The 20,065-nt window shown below is 56.2% G+C and overlaps 7 protein-coding genes across 7 annotated transcripts; 4 read left to right on the forward strand and 3 right to left on the reverse strand.

The window, feature by feature from the left end:
* Nucleotides 1-1,251: 1,251 nt before the first annotated feature.
* On the forward strand, nt 1,252-1,875 carry CH63R_02001 (Peptidase family T4; the record flags this gene model as incomplete). Its single annotated transcript, XM_018296976.1, has 1 exon — nt 1,252-1,875. One exon carries the CDS (start codon nt 1,252-1,254, stop codon nt 1,873-1,875), a length of 624 nt encoding a protein of 207 aa, XP_018161792.1.
* A 3,750-nt stretch (nt 1,876-5,625) lies between these two features.
* Nucleotides 5,626-7,707, reverse strand: CH63R_02002 (Alkaline phosphatase; the record flags this gene model as incomplete). Its single annotated transcript, XM_018296977.1, has 3 exons — nt 5,626-6,194; nt 6,255-7,494; nt 7,639-7,707. 3 exons carry the CDS (start codon nt 7,705-7,707, stop codon nt 5,626-5,628), a joined length of 1,878 nt encoding a protein of 625 aa, XP_018161793.1.
* Nucleotides 7,708-10,010: 2,303 nt separating this feature from the next.
* On the forward strand, nt 10,011-11,921 carry CH63R_02003 (uncharacterized protein; the record flags this gene model as incomplete). The annotated part of the gene is made up of 2 exons (XM_018296978.1): nt 10,011-10,180; nt 10,238-11,921. 2 exons carry the CDS (start codon nt 10,011-10,013, stop codon nt 11,919-11,921), a joined length of 1,854 nt encoding a protein of 617 aa, XP_018161794.1.
* Nucleotides 11,922-12,415: 494 nt separating this feature from the next.
* CH63R_02004 (DNA repair protein rad9) lies at nt 12,416-14,106 on the forward strand (the record flags this gene model as incomplete). Its single annotated transcript, XM_018296979.1, has 6 exons — nt 12,416-12,529; nt 12,601-12,738; nt 12,812-12,959; nt 13,024-13,239; nt 13,292-13,899; nt 13,963-14,106. 6 exons carry the CDS (start codon nt 12,416-12,418, stop codon nt 14,104-14,106), a joined length of 1,368 nt encoding a protein of 455 aa, XP_018161795.1.
* Nucleotides 14,107-14,177: 71 nt separating this feature from the next.
* CH63R_02005 (RCC1 domain-containing protein) lies at nt 14,178-15,275 on the reverse strand (the record flags this gene model as incomplete). Its single annotated transcript, XM_018296980.1, has 1 exon — nt 14,178-15,275. The coding sequence occupies one exon, from the start codon at nt 15,273-15,275 to the stop codon at nt 14,178-14,180; it is 1,098 nt and encodes a 365-aa protein (XP_018161796.1).
* Nucleotides 15,276-15,923: 648 nt separating this feature from the next.
* On the forward strand, nt 15,924-17,667 carry CH63R_02006 (Prephenate dehydrogenase; the record flags this gene model as incomplete). Its single annotated transcript, XM_018296981.1, has 4 exons — nt 15,924-15,937; nt 16,285-16,357; nt 16,438-16,549; nt 16,622-17,667. The coding sequence occupies 4 exons, from the start codon at nt 15,924-15,926 to the stop codon at nt 17,665-17,667; spliced, it is 1,245 nt and encodes a 414-aa protein (XP_018161797.1).
* A 489-nt stretch (nt 17,668-18,156) lies between these two features.
* Nucleotides 18,157-19,459, reverse strand: CH63R_02007 (uncharacterized protein; the record flags this gene model as incomplete). The annotated part of the gene is made up of 4 exons (XM_018296982.1): nt 18,157-18,597; nt 18,653-18,991; nt 19,050-19,223; nt 19,271-19,459. The coding sequence occupies 4 exons, from the start codon at nt 19,457-19,459 to the stop codon at nt 18,157-18,159; spliced, it is 1,143 nt and encodes a 380-aa protein (XP_018161798.1).
* Between the last annotated feature and the right edge of the window lie 606 nt (nt 19,460-20,065).

Genomic DNA, 20,065 nt, shown 5'->3' on the forward strand with positions numbered 1-20,065 from the left:
GTCGTGGGCAAGCGGGTGTCTACCGAACCATGGCACCGAGAAAGAGAAAACAGGAAATGGTCGAATCACCGGCGAGACAGCAAAGCAAGTAAGGCGGTGTGTTCGGGTCGGACGTCGATGAAACCAAGATAATGGTCCAAGGTGTCGCTTCGAGACCAGACCGGCGTGCGATGGGGATGGGTGCCAGCGAGCTCAAGGTGCAATGCGCAACTTCAGCCCAAAGATGCCCCAAAACGGTTCGGTGAATGTTTGCGAAGCACCCCAGAGCCCAAGTCCGAAGGGCAAACTGTCATGCAGATTGTTGGTTGGTGTCTGAAAAGGGCAGGGCAATCGGCCGGATGTACAGTGCTTTGTATGTCTTTAACGCAATTCCAACCAGAGACGTCAGCGCGTAGGGAAGGTGGCTGTCGCTTGGCAGGGGGCCAGAATCGGCTCCCAGCAGAGCTCCCAGCGACAAATCAAGGTGGTTGGTGCGTTATCCGTCTGGTACCCCACCACTTCCGCATGATCGGTACGTATCGCCTACATCTGCGTTCGATGTCTGGTCACGTGAACCGTGAAGCAAAGTCCGAGGTGAGTGGGCGCCAGGGCAGGTGCAGGCAGGCGCCGCACGCCAGGTTGGTTCGGGCAGGCAATCAACCATCGAGGGAAAGAAGAACGAAACAAATAAAAGCGGACGTCCTTCACTTTCGGATATCCTGTTCTTTTCGTTCAGACCCATCTACCAGCACCAAACCAGTCTTGACGTGACGAAATCTCTGTCGTCTACTCACATAGGCACTCTCGCATCTTCAACTGCGAAGTATACTAGATACTGAGGTACCTACCCACCTAGATAAATAAGGAAGGTACCTTACCTAAGAGGCCTGTTGCAACGCCAAGGCCTGCGGTTTCGCAGCTGGATCCTGGGTGCTGACACTCGCTAAAAGGGTTAGCCGGAAAGCGGATTAACTGTCAACCTAGATCAGACCGTGCGGATTGGAATTCTCTGACTCCAGCCTCTCCGTGTCTCCCACCCTTCCGTCACGAAATAGCTTCGTACCTATTCTTTTGGTGGAAAGCTGCATTCGCATACATCATCACCAACAAAACGCTGTCGCGCGCACTTCCACTTCACTTCGGCTTGACACCCTGTTTTTCATCCCCCTGCTTCTTCTAACGCATCCGCTGGCCTTCCCCGGATCCGTCATCCAACGAAACCCTTTCCCCCACTTTCCCTTCACAACCGCCAAGCTGGATTCCTCCGCCGTCATGTCGAGTGCGCCTCCGCCTGCGCTCTTACCACCGCCCGAGGGCATCTTCCGGACTTTCGAAGATCTTCTGACCTCAGTTCAGCGCGTCGCTAAGGACCAGGGCTACGGTGTCGTCAAGCTTCGCGCCTCGAACTACCGCGACGGCAAGCCTACTCGTTACGACTTGGTGTGCGACCGCGGCGGCGTCAAGTATAGCAGCACGGCGAAGAAGCGCAACCCCTCCACGCGCAAGGTCGACTGCCCGTGGCGCGCAAAGGCCGTCTGCGAAGTTCAGCTGGGAAATCAATGGCGCTTTGCCGTCCAAGAGGGTAGCCACAACCACGAGCCTCGCGTCGCGACCGCCCCTCCCGGCCAAGAAAACACCCCTCTCGCCCAGTCGATCCGCTCATTCACCAACAAGATCGATCGCCTCAGTCACGACATGGCTCAGGGCTTTATGCGCATCGAGCAGCATCTTGACACCATGAACAAGCGCTTGGAGAATCTGGAGGCCCGCGCCGGAAGCTACGAACCGCGCTTCCAAAACATGGAGTCACGGCTACAGGGTATGGAGGCCCGTGGCAGCATGGAGCTTCCTATGGACGACGTCGACGCCCGGCTCCTGTCATCCACGGTCATGTAGGGGAATGGCCTAGCAAGCGATTTGGACGCGGCGGCGGACCAGTGCGAGCACCACGGATATGTGTGAGGCTAGGCCTTGACTGAACCTCGGCAGCATATCCAAGTCATCGACATGGACATTCGGCGCGCACGATCAACGGAAAGGAAAGGGTACAATACGAGCAGACGAAATCAAGAAAGTTGATTTCTTGCAGAAAGTGGTTACGGCAGGGAGGCGAGCGAGGATGGGGTTGGCAGGATATGTTATTATCAAGGCGTTAGACGGCGACTAGGGCGTTCGGACTCATTCATCACCTTTGTACTTTCTCTATTACCTCCCACGCTACCAGCGTCCTGATGCGATGCTGTTTGCTTGTCTGGAAAGGATGTGCCATAGAAGGCATTGTCATTACACGAAAAACTTTTCGGTAACATGAGGGTGGCTTTTTGCGTTTCCAACACGATGAGGTTTACGTTTTTTCTTTTTTTCCTTGGTGGATAGTCAGTGTTCGTCATAGGTGGCGAGCATGGCCCTTACGGACACATCATACGTATAGCGCTATTCAATACAGCGACGCTTCTTAGACGTGTCCAGACTATCTTGTCTTTTGGCACTTCTCCAAAATTGGTGCTTCCTCGAGTGGGAGCCAAGTGCCGAAGCATGACGTAACGGGAGGTAGAAGCCATTCGACGCGCGGTCGGTTGGCGTCTCTTGACATGTGCATCCCTGTGTTGTATCTCTTTTCTTATTTTTAAAAACATACACAATCGGTCTTTTACGGAATTTCGTCCGTCACATTCCCCGTCCCCTCGAGATGACTTACACGGAGACGAGTCCGAAGCACAGTATCAACTTCGGCGCCGGGATCCAACTTCGCACGTCCGCGACGCACACACTGTACTGTGAGGCCCGGATCCCACACACCCCCATGGCAAGCTCCGGTTGGTTTGCTTCCCGGTGCGAGCAAACAATGTTTCCCAATCAGGCATGCGAGCCGGTCGGCGGAAAATGCGCCACCAGATTTGTTTTTGCAACCCTCTACCCCCCGAGGCGATAGTCCCCCTGATTGGCGTTTCTACCTTGTACCTATGCATTACTCCGGACCCTTGTCCGCCGCCCCCATCCCCCTCCCCGCGCTCCATATTTTCCCGTTCGGTCTTTTAAGTTTCCTCCTTGAAGGACCAGGGTGGAAGGATTTGTCTCCCGACAAGTCGCGTACGGTCGTAATCGACGTACGGGTGGATGAACGGATGGATGGACGGTCCGTACAGGCTCATGGGTGCATGTTGCCCCGGTCATCACATTGGTGAGCATGCAATTGTCAAGCGCGTTAGCTGCGTTCATCCGAAGACTTGCATACTGATTCGTTCCTCGGATCGGGCCAGCAACACTATGTGTAGTTTCCATCCATCAAGTGGACTCCTTTTCTCGTCCTCGATCTCTGTGTGGGCTGCCACACATATACGTCACATCCGATAGCCCGGCAGCGTTTGGGAGCGCTCCTCCGTTTGCCATCAGATTGCATCTGGCCGACAAAGCAGCTCTGGGTCGTCCTCTCGCCCGAAACACACGCATTCGTCGATTGAACACCTTCTTAACGAACAAGGCCTTGCACTTCGGGGAGCCGCTGCCTTTGACCATTGTTTGCTGCTGTTCTCGTGCACTGATTTCTCCACGATCCTATCCCGTACTGAGCTCTGTCATGTAACTGTTCGCCGGCCACATCGCATCCAGACTGTCGGGATAAAGGAGAAAAGATATGGTGGCCGGGGTTTGCCAGGGTTGTGCGATGTCAACATTGGTTTGCCCGATCGCACCGCTCGTCCACTCCCGCCTGCAGCAGTGCATACTCGACCCTCCCTCCGTCTTCTTGTCTTCGCCGAGCGACATGCCGGATTCGTTCGTTGCGACCAGGGGCCAACCTCGGACTTTGCAAGTTGTCCATTCGGCCCACCATCAGACCGAATTCGAAAGGACGGATCGCCGGCGGCTGCTGGGGCCTGACTACAATAGTGGAGCCCAACATTCGCCTCGAGTTTGTTGTCGCACATCGTTGGTTCATCGGACCACGCCGAACTTGATCGGATACACGAACAGCCGTGAACGGGAGCAGAAGTTGCCGGCTCGTCGTTGGGAGCAGTGGGGAGCGAGTGCGAGTGAAGTCCATCCGCCATGTCGAGACTACAGCAGCCCTAATGCCGGTCAGAGGCAACAACCAGTCGCCGAGCCAGCCCACGACGGGCAGCCACAGGTTACTGGTTCTGACAAAATGCTCCATGTTTCGTTTGGCACACCCGTGCAAGCCGCAAGACAGTTGGGCCGGGAGAGTCAATATCCGAGCCACAGGCATGCCATGCTCGAGCCCTCCCCCAGCCCTTTTTATAGCTTCCCATGCCGCCGGCCGGCGGCAGCTCACTTCATCAGACACGCGCAGAGAAGCTGGGCATCTTGCATACGGCCGAGAAGAGTCGGGCTTCTGACCAGACTGCCGCCGAGCTCTCCTCCTGGGTGAACAACGTAAGGGCCAATGAGGGCCCGAAGACGGCGTTGTAGTTTATGAGGTGCACGGCATTCCTGGGCCCATCTGGCGGAGACGATTCATACATAGCTACAGCAAAAGGGGTCCTTTTCTCTCTCCTCTTACCCAACCGCCAACTCCCAGTGACAACCCCATTCCTTTGCCCCCTCCCTCCCCCCACTCACATGTTGCATTCGGCTAAGCAATGACTGGTCATACAAACATCCAACCGACCACAATGGTATTGGGAGTGGCATGATCATACGAGAGCACGAAGGGGATTCCAGACTGTCCCCCCAATGCGGCGAATGTATTGTCAGGCAGCGCCGGCAAGGACGGTTCATCACATGTGCTGCGTGAACAGCACATCGCATCGCGTCTCGCAGTGTCAATATTTCCGAGTGAGGCCACCCACCGTCCGGCCCCCCGCCTTCGCGCTTCCAACGGCTCGTCATGAGCCAGGGGGAAGGACTCGAGTCCTCGACCGCGGTCAATTATAATCAACGACATGCCGACCGCCAAATCTATTCGAATCATACCTAGGAGTGGTGGGGGCTAGTAACCGGATGCGAGGGTGGTGGTGGCACATATCTCAGGCGAAAAGAGATCGAGACGCAAAGCACAGCCAACGATGATGCGCCACCAGAATATTTCAGGGTGAGGGGAGGGGGCCCGACGGAGGAGACCATGCAACCACGTCTTTGGTGACTTCCCACGATGCGAGCTTCAGGGTTGGGGAAGCTCGAGCCATAGGGGAAGCACGCCGGCGGTGGCAGCATCCATCTGCGTGAAGGGCTGCATGCTGGCCAACCGCCTCCCGTACAACGTGACCGGATCACCATGCGCCCGCCGTCGAGATTATCTGTGGTCATAGCCAACGGAGGACTGGACGTTCCCGTTGCCTAAGAGAAGAAGTAGAAGAAGAGCCCCGGGGAACCCCGCCCCCCCCGCCTAAACGCTTCACTCGTCGGGGTCAAACAACTATGCTTCCGATACTCAGTGCTGCTGCGCCTTGGTTGTGTGCAAGTAATGCGGATAACGTTATAAATTGCTTCTATGATGCATGTTTGCTGCTGCCATGATTAGATCATGCTACCTGCGGAGCGTCGGGGGTGGACGTCATTCATATGCTACGGGGGAAAAATGACGGAAAATCCTCAATGCGCCGTTGAACTCCAATAATGCCACATGTCCAGACGCATTCGATAAGCGAGGGCAGAGACAGCCCCGACGTTTACAACCCCCTCTCTGTATCAGGCCGCGCCAGCCTTCGATAGGTGAGCGTACTCTTGGCTCCGACTCCACGCGTTAGGGTCCTCGGCTAGGGCCGGCATCTGCTGCATGTCCACACTCATGACGCCCAATTGCTTCTTGTTCATCTTCTCCTTCAGCTCCTCTGTGATGGCATCGACGTCGACGTTTAGGTACCCGCGCAGGAACTTGCCAATCTCGGTGTTCTCGATATTGCCACGGATCTCCTGGGCCTCGTCGCCGCCGGTGCTGTACACGTTGACGTCGAGCGCCGTGTGGCCGTGGGTGCTCCAACCTACGTGCGCGCGGAGGCTGATCATGGCGGCAAAGGTCAGGACCGAGGCCTCAGGGTGGTCGACGAGCGCCTGGAGCTCCGCCGGGTGAGCGTCCTCGATGCCCAAGCCAGGGACAACGAGCTTCTTGTTGACCCAGGCCTTGAGCTCGTCCTTGTTTTGGGACCTGCTACTGGCGACGTGCTGGATGAATTTCTTTGAGAGATGTTCGGCGGAGGCGGTGGCTTTTGCGAGCGCCTTGGGGTACCAGTTGTAGACTGGCAGGTGACCGGGCTCTTCTGTGGTATGGATTAGCACCTTGGTAAAACACCTTCAAGGAAGGGCAGGCAGAAACTTACGCAGGGCAGTCGCGAGGCCACCGGTCTCGTGGTCGCTGGTGGCCACCAAAAGGGATTCGGTCTTGCTGTCCTTGACAAAGTCCGAGACGAGCTTGAAGGCCTTGTCGTACTCGAGGACCTCGCGAACCTGGGCGGCGGGATCGTTGATGTGGCCGGCGTGGTCGATTCGGCTGCCCTCAATCATCAGGAAGAAGCCTTGGTCGCTGTTCTCCGTCGCCTTCTCGAGAGCGCGTAGCGCCGTCGCGGCCATCTCGCTCAGGCTGGGGTAGACATCGCTCATGTTGCGGCGGTCGATCTCAAAGGGGATGTCGCCGGGGGCGAACAGGCCGAAGGTCGGGAAGTTGACCTTCTCGCCGCCCTCAAGAGCGTCAAAGGCCTTGCGATCGCCGGCATAGGTCCAGCCAAACTTCTCTTGAGCCCTGGCGACGACGTCAGTGTCGTCGAGCCTGCAGCTGCCCTCGGTGCCGTTGGGGAGGAAATGGCAGCGACCGCCGCCGAGCATGATGTCCACGACCCTGCCGAGCGGGCCATCGCCGACCTCCTGCAGGGCAATATCGTCGTTCATGGCGCGGGTGATGACGTGGCTGGCGAAGCAGGCGGGTGTCGCGTCGGTAATGTCGGTGGTGACGACCAAGCCCGTCATGAAGCCGGCGCGCTTGGCGGCCTCGAGGACGGTGCCGCAGGGCTCGTAGTCGGGGAGTACGGAGATGGCGCCATTGTAGCTCTTCTTTCCGCAAGAGAAGGCAGTGGCGCCGGCGGCGCTGTCAGTGACGAGCGAGTTCGAGGAGCGGGTGCGGCTGGAGCCCCAGAAGTGGCGGTCGAGAGTGAGGACATCGCCCTCGGGGAGGCCCTCGACGTGCTGACGGAAGCTGCGAGTGAGGGAGAGCGAGGCGGGCCCCATGCCGTCAGAGACCATGAAGATCAGGTTGCGCTTCGCGTCAGCGGGGGGGTCGAAGCGCGTCTGGCCGCGGTGTTGAGTCCAGACGGCGAGGACAACAACGGCAGCGGTGGCGAGGAGAGCCCAGACGAAGAGGATTATCTCGCGGAGCCGCGAGGAGCCAGGCGGCGGGGAGGTAGCGTCCGCGGCATTGTCGTCGTCACCGGCCTCGCGGCGGTCGGGGATGAGGGGCGTCCGTTCGGAGGAGGACTGTGGATTCGCGGGGATGTTAGCCATGATTTCGGAGGGGAAACGACGCGGGCGCGCGAGAAGCTTGTTGATGATGTTTGTTGGAGTAAGAGTCTGGTGTTACCATTTTTTAACGTGTCGTCTGGCCCTAAGTTCTGACACAGACGGGGTGGATATGCTGGCTGCCTGCTGCGTCAGGTCCTGTCGCAGATGAAGCTGGGGGTTTGGAGAGGTTATGAGTCCGTCGTCCTGACTGACCTGACTCTTGACTCTTGTCTTGTCCTGGTTGATAAGGACGGGGCGGGTATCCATATCTGTACTCTGCATTCGTACAGTGAGGTACCTACCTAGGTAGGCAGCTGCTCGTGGTGGGATAGCGCCCGCCAATCGCTATCGATACGGATTGGCCATGGCCCTGGGCTCCAGTGGGCAGCTAGGTACCTATTCTGTACTGTACGTCTCCCCTTTAGGCAATGGGCCACGGTCCCTCCACTGCACCGTGGACGTGGTTGGATGAGAGTGAAGCAGGGTCCCACTCTCTCCGCCATGTGCCGTGACATCACGCCGTTGCGCATGTCATCCCGTGGTCACAAGCGTCCAGCCGTCGTCCCCTCTCACACACATCGGATTACTTTGGAGCCAGCGGATTGGATCACAGGGGGGTGGATCTGGGCTGAGCCTCACCGATGTCTACTTCTCTCCTCCGCCCCCAATACCCTAAGGGTTTCCCGCTCACTAGAGGCAAGACAGCAGTCAGGTGGTCTATGATGGCCTATAATTTGGCTGAGACACGATCATGTGGGCGGGTTGTTTGCGGGGAACGTTTGGAGATGGGTGGTAGACTGGCCGTTTCGACGGCCTTAATGCTGAAGTCCCAAACGGTGTTCGGGTCTTTAAGTAGGGTGTGCTTGGTGGCTGTTAGGTTGTACTGGATAGCCATTGGTCTTGTACCAACTGAGATGCGTAGCCAAGGCGGTCTCTCTGAGTGTCGCCAAAGTAGACAACAGGGTTGAAAAACACAATTGAAATCGCAGTAAAAGTGCCATGCAACAATGAGCAGCATGCGGTTTTCATGGCATAAACGCAGTACCCGCCATGGAAGCTTCTAAGCCCACAACCATCCGAAATGGCAAAGGAGACTTTGCTTGATGCGGCTGACAATGTCGTTGACAGGTAAAACTCGGTGGCGGGCATTGTCTCGGGTCTTGCTCTCCTGTCTTGCCACGAGCTATGGCCCCTGACATCAACATTCTCGCTGTCATCAGATTGTACAATGATCTCGGTCATCTTCTAATGATCCTCAGAACGTTAAGACGACACCAATTACCTAACTTGCGTTGAATGACCCTGTGCCACTTCGGCTCCCCCATTTCCGCCTTACGCCCGAAACCAACACGACATGCCGGCTGTCACCAGCGGGAGGGGGGGGGGGGCTTCCGGACTTCCCGAGTTGCATGTTGTTCCGGTGGGACAAAAAGGTCCTGCCTCTCGAAACTGGCGTAGGCTCTTACCGTGGCACAACTTGGCCGTCTCTCGTGTCATCTCGGTTGTCTCAAGCGGGCAGACATACGTGAAACAGCTGGATTGCTGGCGGGGGAAAACAACAGGCAGCTGGGAATTCCAACACCTAGGAATCGGAACTTCTTTATAGTTCTCCCGTCGTAACTATTTTGATACCATCCCGTTGGAACTCCTGCTTCTCGCTACCAGCTCATTGAACTGCATCACCGGTCAAGCTTTTGCGGCCACATCAACGCGATGTGCACCTACGTCCTTCTCATCCCGACCTGCCACCACAATCCTCTCCTGCTCTTCGACGCCTCTTGCCGCCTAATTATACGACAGTTACAGCGTATCAATCACCTCGCCGCGTGGGAGGATAGCGCTCTGGGCGAGATTCCCTTCACCGTGCCTGAATCTTGTCTTCCCGCCCCAGAGATCATCCAGCCAATATACACGAGCGACTCATGTAGATTGGACTGCCATTATGTGCCGGAAATCGCTCTTGTGGACAACATGTTCCCAGCCACTGTATTCCCGTCGGGCCGGGCCGATGGTGACCCCACAATGGCCGGGGAGCTGGAGATTTGGGACCCAGGCTCGGAATGAGAACGTGAGACGTTGCTCATCTTGGAAGTGATTTGGAAGTACAGGCACAATATCCTAATGCTGAGCTCGATTCTTGCTTCCCATGACTTACTATTTTTTTTCGCAACCTGCTTTAGGAGTACCACAGAACTGAGATGCCGATGACCAAACCCAGCATGGTTTGGCAACGCTCGGCGACAACACGGCTTTTCGACCGGGGCATATCAAGCCTGGGTGATAGACACAGGCAGTACTGAGGCATGGATATTCACTCAAAGACAGGCTGCGATTTGAACACCGAGAGGTTGGATGTTGCCACTACACAATCTCTCTCGCATCTGGACCCGAAGTCATTATCCACGATTCACTATTACGGGACCAGTGACGGGAACTCGAGTACCTCGTCTTTGTCACTCAATCACGACGAAGAAACAAAATTGTATAAAATGGACGTCATTTCCAGGAGAAACACTGAGAAACCACTTATCGGCTTTCGATATTAAACTCAAGCAGAGTGGTCCATCGCACGCCTTTTCTTCACCATGGAATCCACGCAGAATCAGCCAGCCGGTTTTCCCGGGGCCGCCGTCCAGCTAGACGTTTGGGACCTCGTATTTGGTCAGCTTGCTGCCATGGAATGCTACGAGACGCTGGCTAGCTGTGCCCAGTTGAACAGTGTGTTGTCCTATCTAGCTCTTGGACACCTTTATAGGTAAACTCCCCACATCGCTACAGACTATTCTCTGGACAGATACTGACCTGCTGAAAGAGATCAGTTCTGCCCTCCACCAGTCATGGGCTCACAGGCCGCCAAGACAATCTGGGCCTCGGTGCGGAGTTCCGCGGCGAACACTCACCCAGCTGGGCAATCACATCTCAGTCATATTCGTCACCTAGACTTCCTCAACTTCATCTCCATCGATGCGTGCAGAGAGGTGCCAGATAAGGGCTTCATAGCCCATGTTGCCAATCAGTTGGCCAATTTAAACCTCGGTCCCGCAGATGATCCCACGGACAGTCCGGACATCGTTGCTACGGACCAGGTAAGTGCTCGGCATCCGAATTTGGAAAACGTTGTCCGCCCTCTGCTCGAGAACCTCTGCAAAACAGCACGGGAACGGGAGCTGCACGTCTTGCTGAAGAGCCTGACGCTCGACAGATGGACGAACGCAATACCTCAGATTAAGGTCTTTCAGCAGCTGGAAAGCCTCTCGTTGGTGTTCATAGAGGGCCTGGACGCTCAGGCGGCCCAAGTCGTCACGTCCTCTCTCCCGAATCTGAGACACATCACAGTGGTGCAGGCCAGCGTGCCCCATACGCTCGATCTCGCCTCGTTCCTCTCCAACCTGAAGCCAGACCAGTTGCTGTCTTTCAGTTGCTCTCTTAACAGGGTTCAGGTACCGGTCTTGAACGCCATCTCGCAGCAGACCTCCCTCCGGAAGCTAAGTCTGCAATTTTTCAACTACCCTCCGGTGGATATGCACGTCTTATTCAAGCTCACGAAGCTAACATCGCTGACCCTCGGTTTCAATTTCCATGCTACCGCTCGGCCACAAGCAATATTCGAAAGGTGGGCAGAAACCTACCGGACACACTTTGCCAAGTGGCTCACGTCTTGCAATGACCTCCGAAGCCTACACCTCTTTCGCTTGCCGGAGCTTGTTCCCGCAGCAGCGGATGCGTTGCCAAACCTGCATCTCGACAGGCTACACCTGTTCTCTACGGGGCATCACTCAGACCTGTACGAAGCACTCGCTACGCAGCAGCTCAAGTACCTCTTTCTGGCCGAACCTTCAAACGACAATGCCACGCTGGAGCCGTGGGAGCGTCGCGAGCTCGTCGTTAAGGCCGTGGTGGCCATGCCGTGCCTTCGCGACTTGAGGCTGCATACACTGTTCTCTTTGACTTGTGAGGAGCTCACCCGGATTGCAGAAGGCGTACCAAATCTCAAAACCATCTCTTACGCCGCCCCCCGGCGTGAGCATCCCACCCATGCGTTGAAGGCCTTGAAGTCTTTCCAACACCTCACCAGCCTCACGGTGCTCGGACGGACCGACTTTTCGTCGATTTCGGTGTATTGTTGGATCCTAGAAACAGAGTGTCATATGCGCCCCGGTGGGTTTTCGCTGACCTTGCCATCCCAGCGCCGCGAGAAGTGGTTTTGGAACTTCCGCGGACCCCAGGGACTCCTCAGCAACTCGGACACGGAGGCAATGATGAGAATGCTAAGTTTCATGGCAGTGTATGACAACGAGCGGGACGGTGACCTTGGCGATGGGGGGTTTCTGGGTAACGAGTACGAATTCGAAGAGGAGCGCATGTTTGTCCAACTCTGGGAGGACATCAGGGGCCCTGCGGAAGCGTTGCAGCTGCTGAGAGGCACAGGGCCTTATTCGCCGTTCCGTCCGTTGACGGGACACTTGGGTGGGGTCATTGCCAGGAACTTATGGTAGGTAGGTGCTACACCGTCGCACGAGTTAGACTGAGAAACAGTTTAGTTGGGTGGGGATTCAGGCCATTCTTAATCGATGGAGTTTAATTGACATTGAAGGTTGTGTATTCCCGCAATGGTGATTTTAATGTGATGATGTTGCTTAGTACTATGTACTGTAGGGTGCTTGGGGAAGGGCTTTTGGCGGGTAGCCTACCTAGGTACCTACCGACGAAGAGGTCCACAGGTACTCAGTACTGTCTCCATACCTTACCTAAAGTACCTGAGTACTAATGCTGGTTTCTCGGTGGGCCCAAGTGCCTAAGTGCCCTGCCGGCTTCTCTTTCCACTTTACGCGACCGACGCGCCTCGATGAGTTGGCATTGGCGCTGTGCTCGCCCATTGCGAAACGACATCTCTCTATGCACGTTCGAACACAATATCGAACTTCACACCCATGACTCCGGCTTCAATAACACTCACTAACTGGAGAATCAAGCGCCACATGATGCAACAATGGCCATCCTCAACTTCACCCTCAGCGAAGATGGCGTCGCTGCCCTCCGTGATGTCCTGACCTGCATGAACAAGTTCAGCGACGACGTCTCCCTCGAGGCCAAGAAAGACAAGGTACAGCCATTAGTCGTCTTCCATCTATCAATAGGCCTGCTTGGACCCTTCGACTAACAGCGAGGGCGTAGTTGATTCTCACGGCGCTCAACCAATCCAAATCGGCATACTCCTGCTTCACCTTCGCGACGAACCGCTTCTGCTCCCGCTACCAATTCGAGGGCAGCGCGCAGTACCGGGAAAAGTTCTACTGCACGCTCCACATACGTGTAGGCGAGCCTCCCCTCGATGATGTTGTTGGCGTAACGGCCGTTGGGGTGTGATGCTGAACCAACCGCGCAGTCTCTTGCCTCCATCTTCCGCAGCCGCGTCGGTGGCGATCAGCAGCGTGACCGTGAGAAAGAGAGCACAATCGACCGCTGTGACGTCGCTATCGAGGACGGCCCAGGCGTCAAGAGTCGGCTGATCGTGAAACTCGTCTTCCGGAATGGTGTGTGTTTATTTTTATTTTTGCATCTTCACACGTATCAAAACCCCGTACTAAGTGGTTTTAGGTGTCACTTCCACACACCGACTGCCTTTTGAGGTCTCGGTGCCAGTTCACGCAAAGTTCGATCGTGACGAGGCGCTCCACCACTGGACTATCCCTTCAAGGACACTGAGGCAGCTGATGGAGCACTTTGGCCCTGGCGTTGAGCTGCTGGACATCAATTCAGACGGCGAGCACGTCAACTTCACATGCTTCACGGAGAAGACGACGAATGGAGATGGTTGGTTTGCAGGGTGTCACGAGTCTGGATTTGACGCTAACATTATTCCCAGAGGTCCTCAAGAAACCGCTGCATACATCAATCGCTATTGAAGTGGACGAGTTCGAAGATATAGAAGTCGAAGACAAACTCCGCATCGTCATTAGCGTCAAGGATTTCCGCGCCATCATCCAGCACGCTGGCATCACCGGCAACCACCTCTCCGCCCGCTATTCCAGCCCCGCCCGCCCGATCCAATTCACGTATCCCGGCGACGGCATCAGCTGCGAGTTTCTGCTGATGACGGTTGGCGAGAGAGGAAACCCGGCCCAGAAGACGAAAAAGGGCAAGGCCAATGCTGCCAACGTCGCCCCGCGACAGCAGCTCGAGGCTGCGTCAAGAAGACAGAGTGCTGCGCCGTCCGAGGTACCGCAGCCTATCGAGCAGCCGCCCGCCCAGAGCATGCCGCCGCCTCTGCCCGCGGCATCTGCTGCCAAAAGTTCCGTTGCGGCGCGCACATCCTTGTTTGATTTGCGACCGTCTCAGCGTCCTCCCCCTGCAACCATGCGTTCGGAGGGCTTGTTCGTGGATAACGACCAGGAATGGGAACCCGTTAGAGACGAAGAGGACGAGGATGCGGAGGAGAGTGCCAGGCTCGAGTGGGATCACAGCAACCAACCCGTAAGTAATGCTCTGACAAGCTTCTCCTTGCGGTGTTTCGATACTAACTCATTTTCTGTCCAGAATCCATCCGCCATGCACCTGGGCCGGGCCGTTGCCGAAGAGAACGGCGAATACAATCCAACACCCGCTAGCAGTGCAGGTTTGGAGCCGACACAGCGTCTTTCCGATGTCAGACGCCTCGGATTGTTTTACCAAGGTCCATGAAGACTCGAGGATGTTCGGAGAAGTTGCTTCAGATGTCCATGATGGGTTGGGGAGATGTATGGATCTTTTACTCAACCGGTGAGGATAGTCACCCAGCTAGTGGCGCAACCCGCGCCGATACCCGCGATCTGAGAGCCAGGCGGAATGAATTTTGATGATGCGATGACATTCCACCGTCCCCTGACGTCGTTGTTCTCAACCTGCGGACCGCAATTGCCGTGCTCGCCCCATCCCCAGGCTAGCACGTCGCCCTTTTCTGTGAACGCAATGACGTGCTCGCTGCCAACGGCGAGCCTGGACAACGTGGGTAGATTCGATGGCGGCAGCTGTCCGTGGTCGTCTCTCCCCCAAGCCAGAAGCTCGCCATCCTTCTTCAGGACATAAATGTTGCCCCAGCTGGCGCTGACATCCGTCCACTCGGGCACCGACTCTGGGGCGGTGGATTTGATGTGCCATTTGTCGGACCCCAGAACCAGTAGCTTGCCGGACTCTGAAGCTCCAAACAGACAGGTAAAATCCTTCCCACAGACGGCCCTGATAACCTTGAAGTCGACGCTTTCGATCTTTCTTGGCAAGTGGACGACGGTCTCGGGGCTTCCGCCTTGACCCTTTCGAAGATTGCCCCACGCATATGCGTCACCGTTGCTCAGAACCGCCACAACGTGACCCATACACGCTGCCAAATCCACGACTTCAGTTCCAGCTGGAGGAAACTCCTTGATGAGGGTGGCAGACGGCGAACGGACAAGCAGCTCGCCGAGACCCAGCTCGCCCTTTTGCCCTGCGCCGAAGCTATACACCTTAGTCCTCTTTCCCTCACCATCCTTCTGAACGACGAACGAAGCCTCCCAGGTCGCGGCGATCAAAGCTGTCGTGCCCGAGGCGCCCTCTCGCTCCTCCTTGCTGAGCTGGACTCTCTGGAAGACCGGTTCGTCAGTCTTTGCGGCGGATGTCAGACCACAGGCTCCGCTCGTGGGGTCTCCACTCCAGTAGAGCTCTCCGGACCGTGTGAAGAGCAGCGTATGGTTTCCGCCCGCCGCCATCTTGACTACGGGGGAATCGGGGTCTTCCGGGAAGAAGATGGCCTGCTTGGGAACGGAGACATCTTCCTTGTGGCCAATGCCAAGCTGGCCGGAACCGTTGGAGCCGATCGCGAAAAGAACCGACATCCTAGTATGTCTTGTCGGAAAATCTGTGTCGCGGTATTCAAAACACCCAGGTACACAGGTACACTCATGAAGCAGAGGTGAACTACAGTAGTCAGTGATGGATTCCCGTCGAATATTACACTAAGCGTACTCGTCCCCCACCAGTTTCTTGCATGCATCTATCCAGCTCAATGGAGGGGCCATTCGGCCAATCATTTCCGCGCTTCCGCCGACCGCGCCCGCAAGATCAAAAAGCGGAACTCCAAGCGCGTAGAACTTTTTTTTTCTCACCTTGCACCACACTTCACTCAGAGCTCCCGCCCTCGAAAAGCTCTCGATCTCGGTGGACCGGCCCTGCAGAGTTTTTTTACTTGCTCAGGATGTGAGAGATTTGCTTCGCGCAGACCTTTCACCGTCTTGAACAAGAACACGACGACGGCACTGCTCGGATTTCTTTCTACTTTATAACAGGCATACGCATCGGAACGATGTCATCTTCTTCTGCTCCCATCCAGCCACAGGCCGCCGGCGGCATCCCCGCTGAAATGGAAAATTTCGTGGTCGGCCTGATTGGTATGGGGGATATGGGCAAGATGTACGCGCAGAGGCTCTCTGCCGCTGGATGGAAGTGAGTAATTGCGCACTCTCCCCAGCTTGGGCCTCTGCGCTATGCGATTCTTCTGGTAAGCTTCATTCTCTTTGCGTCTTCTCCCATACACATCACCTACACCTTCCCCCTTGGTCATGATGACAAGAGCGCATTTGGCTAGAGTATCGCCCGAGGTTTTCCTGGCAAGCCGTCCTGGCCCCGGGAAAGGCCGAAGGCTTTCCATGATGATTACCTAGCTACCTTAAATTTTACCTGTCTGAACCTACACAATCACACCCTTTTTAAAGACTTCTGTCTTCAAGGAGCAGCGAAGCTAACTTTGCTTCAGGAATCCGCAGCAGCTTCATGTCTGACATTTTGCTACACCAAATTCTCCCACAGTGGAATGTGAATGAACGTGTTGGAGAGACTGACGCCAAGGACTTCCTGCAGGATCATGGCGTGTGACCAGGAGGAAAAGTACGAGAGCCTGAAAGAAGAGTTCTCTGGAAATGTACGGGACACAATGCCAAAAAGGCCTTGCCCTGCCTCCCTCGGTGTTCAAACCCGGCTGAGCAGATTTTCCTTGAATAGAACAATATACAAATCTGCCGCAATGGCCACTACGTCTCCCGCGCCAGCGATTACATCATCTACAGCGTTGAAGCTGCCACCATTGACCGCGTGATCGCTCAATACGGCCCATGTATGATTTGAGGTTCCTTTCACGCAAATTCTTGGAAGCAGAGCGTTGCCTAATGATGCCTTTTCTCTACAGCAACCAAGCTCGGGGCCATAGTTGGCGGCCAAACATCGTGCAAGGCCCCCGAGATCGCCGCCTTCGAGCGCCACCTCCCGACCGACGTCGAGATTGTCTCGTGCCACTCTCTCCACGGCCCCAATGTCGACCCGCGAAACCAGCCGCTCGTCATCATCGCCCACCGCGCGTCGGCCGCCTCCGTCGCCAAGGTCGAGACCGTCCTCTCGGTCCTCGGCTCCAAGCACGTCTACCTCACGGCCCTAGAGCACGATCGCATCACGGCCGACACCCAGGCCGTCACGCACGCGGCGTTCCTCTCCATGGGCAAGGCGTGGCACGCCAACACGCAGTTCCCGTGGGAGATGTCGCGCTACGTCGGCGGCGTCGAGAATGTCAAGATCAACATCATGCTGCGTATCTACTCGCAAAAGTGGCATGTCTACGCCGGCCTCGCCATCCTCAACCCGGAGGCCCGCAAGCAGATATCCCAGTTCGCCCGCTCCGTGACGGACCTCTACAAGCTCATGCTCGAGGGCAACGCCGCGGCCCTGCGCGCGCGCGTGCTCGCGGCCAAGGAGAAGGTCTTTGGCCACGAGGGCAGCCCCAAGTGGGCGGACCGGCCGCTCCTCAACCCGGACCTGCTCGAGCGCTTCTCCCTCGGCAAGAAGGAGGACCAGACGGGCCCGCCGCGCGCCAACAACCACCTGAGCCTGCTGGCCATGGTCGACTGCTGGGCGCAGCTGGGCATCGTGCCGTACGACCACATGATATGCTCGACGCCGCTGTTCCGCCTGTGGCTCGGCGTCGCCGAGCACCTGTTCCGCAGCCGCGAGCTGCTCGACGACGCGCTGCGGACCGCCGTCGAGGACCACACGTACCGATCCGACGACCTCGAGTTCACGTTTGCGGCGCGGGGCTGGGCCGAGTGCGTCTCGCTGGGCCACTTCGAGACGTGGAAGAACCGGTTCGAGACGACGCAGGAGTTCTTCCAGCCGCGCTTCAAGGACGCCGTCGCCGTGGGCAACGCCATGATGAAGGCCGTGCTGGAGAGTACCAAGGATTGAGCACCGGATGGCGAGGTGGGGGAGAGTTGCACGTGGCTGGGAGGATGAATCAAAGCACAGGAGAAGGTTCGTTTGGTAGAGACTTTCCATCCACCAGTTGTGCCATGGTGCCGTGCTTTCATTCTTGAGAAGTTACCGTCTTGATTTGACAATTTTCTCTCTCTCTCTCTCTCTCTATGAAGAGTTCCATCTTCGCACCTCACTGTCACCGATAGTGCTCAGCCGGTCGGTGTGTTATGCGACATGGACGTCCTGGGAGTGCGGGGTTGTGCAAACACGTTTGACAACCCGAGCATCAGCAGCGTCTAATCGCATGGTGGATGTATGATCGCCGAGCCGTGTCGCGCTCGCCGTGTCTATCCTACTAGGGTTATATCGTACGTGAAAGGCTACCGTTTATCAAGAGCTACAGGGGTATACCGTACAATTCAACGCCTTGGCAACACCGAACCCAGAAGGGCAACGCCATGAATTCGTTCATCCTGCTGCTCAGACTTGGGTGACAAGATCCGGAGAATGCCTCTCCACGCTCTCTTCCAACATGGCCACTCCGTGCGCAACTTCCAGAGGCTGGGCGAGAAACTTGCCCTCCTCTTTCTCGTGCTCCTCCATGTCTGTAGAATCCTCTCCATCCTGGCCGCTCGCGCCGGCCAGGACGCTTACGGTAGAGGCCGTAGTATCCTGCCAAGACGAGTCTCCACCGCTTGTATCCTGACGAACTGCAACTTGGGCGGCTAGGTCCGGGGAGCCGACAGACCGGGGCAGCTGGGCGTGAGGGAGGGGGTAGGGCGACATTGACCTCGTGTCGTTGGCCATACTGAGAAGGTTGAGCTGCGAGGCCAGCTGGTTTATCGGACGCGCGCTACCGATGTCATTTGTACTCGCGTCCGATGATGTATGGTAGGAAGCGGACGCGGAGGTCCCCATTGACTTTGAGAATGTGTCAGACACCATCCACACGCATACGAACGTAAATTGTACATACCGCAGTGGTTGGGCGTAAGCCCAAGTTCGCGACCAGGCTGGAGCTGCAAACGGGCCTCTGGCGAAAGAAATGGAAGCCGTACCCGGTGGCTGCCGTAGCGGGAATGTTGCCCTCTACAACGCCGTCAAGGCTGATGTATGCCCGGTCCGCTCCGCCCGGGCGGCAGTAAGGGCAGATTTTGTACATGCACTCGTCTTTGGCGCTCGGGACCCAGGGGGTCGATATATTGCGGCTTAGTATATCGTCCAAGTCGTAGGTAGTCGACTGACGAGCGCCGTCGTGTCCCTGTGTAGAGGTCGATTTCTTCCGAAACGACTCTCGTCGGAGAACCTCTCCAAGCTACAGTCAAGAGGTCAGCTGCTGCATAGGAGTATTTTAGGCGGGCAAAGTCGCATACGTGTTTGCGCTGGTTGAATATGGTCAGAAGCTGATCGCTTGTGTAGGTGGTAGTGATGTCCTTAGGCGGCATCTCCTCGAGAAAGCAGGCAGCGTTCCCAGAACGTCTTTCAGGACCGCGGTTCCTCGGCTGAACGGCTGTGATAAGACGTCTTCCTAGTTCATCAAATGTGACCTATTTCTGTCAGTTCCTTGTCTGGACCCGAACGACTTCCGCCTTACCTCGTCTCCGCTGAGGATGGAATCGCGTAGAATTTCTTCCTGATCTTGGGAACACCGGTACAACCAGCCAAAGGGGCCATAGTTGCCGCAAGAGTCACATCGGAGGACATAGCTGTACACGCGGACCATCGTGAGGTGTGTGCAGGCCGCAAAGGTGCGTGCTGGGTGAGAGACTGATTGAGCGGTCATATTGATACCAGACACGCAAGATGCGATCTCGTTCTCGAGGAGATGGCCGACTGACGACTCGAAAAGATGACCGATGTATGTTTATAGGAGCGGTGCTCACTGGAAAGGAGTGAGCGGCCTCGCACGGTAGGTCGTCTTTTGGTAGGTAGTCAGGTGAAGATGGCCTCTGAATCGAGGAGGAAGGCGCGACAAGACTGGTCATGTTGAGAAGGAGCATCTCACTTCACACGTGTGCATTATCTGAGGTCGCCTCAAGACCAGAAGAATGGATTACTGCAGAAGATTACCTTGACTTTGCAACATACCTATAGTATATGCCCGTCAAAACCAACTCCTTGTTTCTGGAAGTATTTTCCCGAGCTATCCTTGAACAACCGACTTCTTCTACCATTTTTCCATGTTTCATATTCTCGCATTTGTCACAGGTATAACTCACCTTACAATGCCGGACGGAACACCTCTTTCTTCGTTAGCAAGTTTAAGGAAACTGCTTGATATCATAGTTTGACACAAAACAAGACACCGCCGCAGCGGTAGCATCGAATCGTCAGGATTGCCTCATCTGCCTTGTATGTTTTTAACAGCGACAGCAACTCGGACAAAACG

The sequence above is a fragment of the Colletotrichum higginsianum genome, chromosome 2 (genome assembly GCF_001672515.1).
Source record: "Colletotrichum higginsianum IMI 349063 chromosome 2, whole genome shotgun sequence".
In the NCBI taxonomy this organism is placed as follows: domain Eukaryota; kingdom Fungi; phylum Ascomycota; class Sordariomycetes; order Glomerellales; family Glomerellaceae; genus Colletotrichum; species Colletotrichum higginsianum.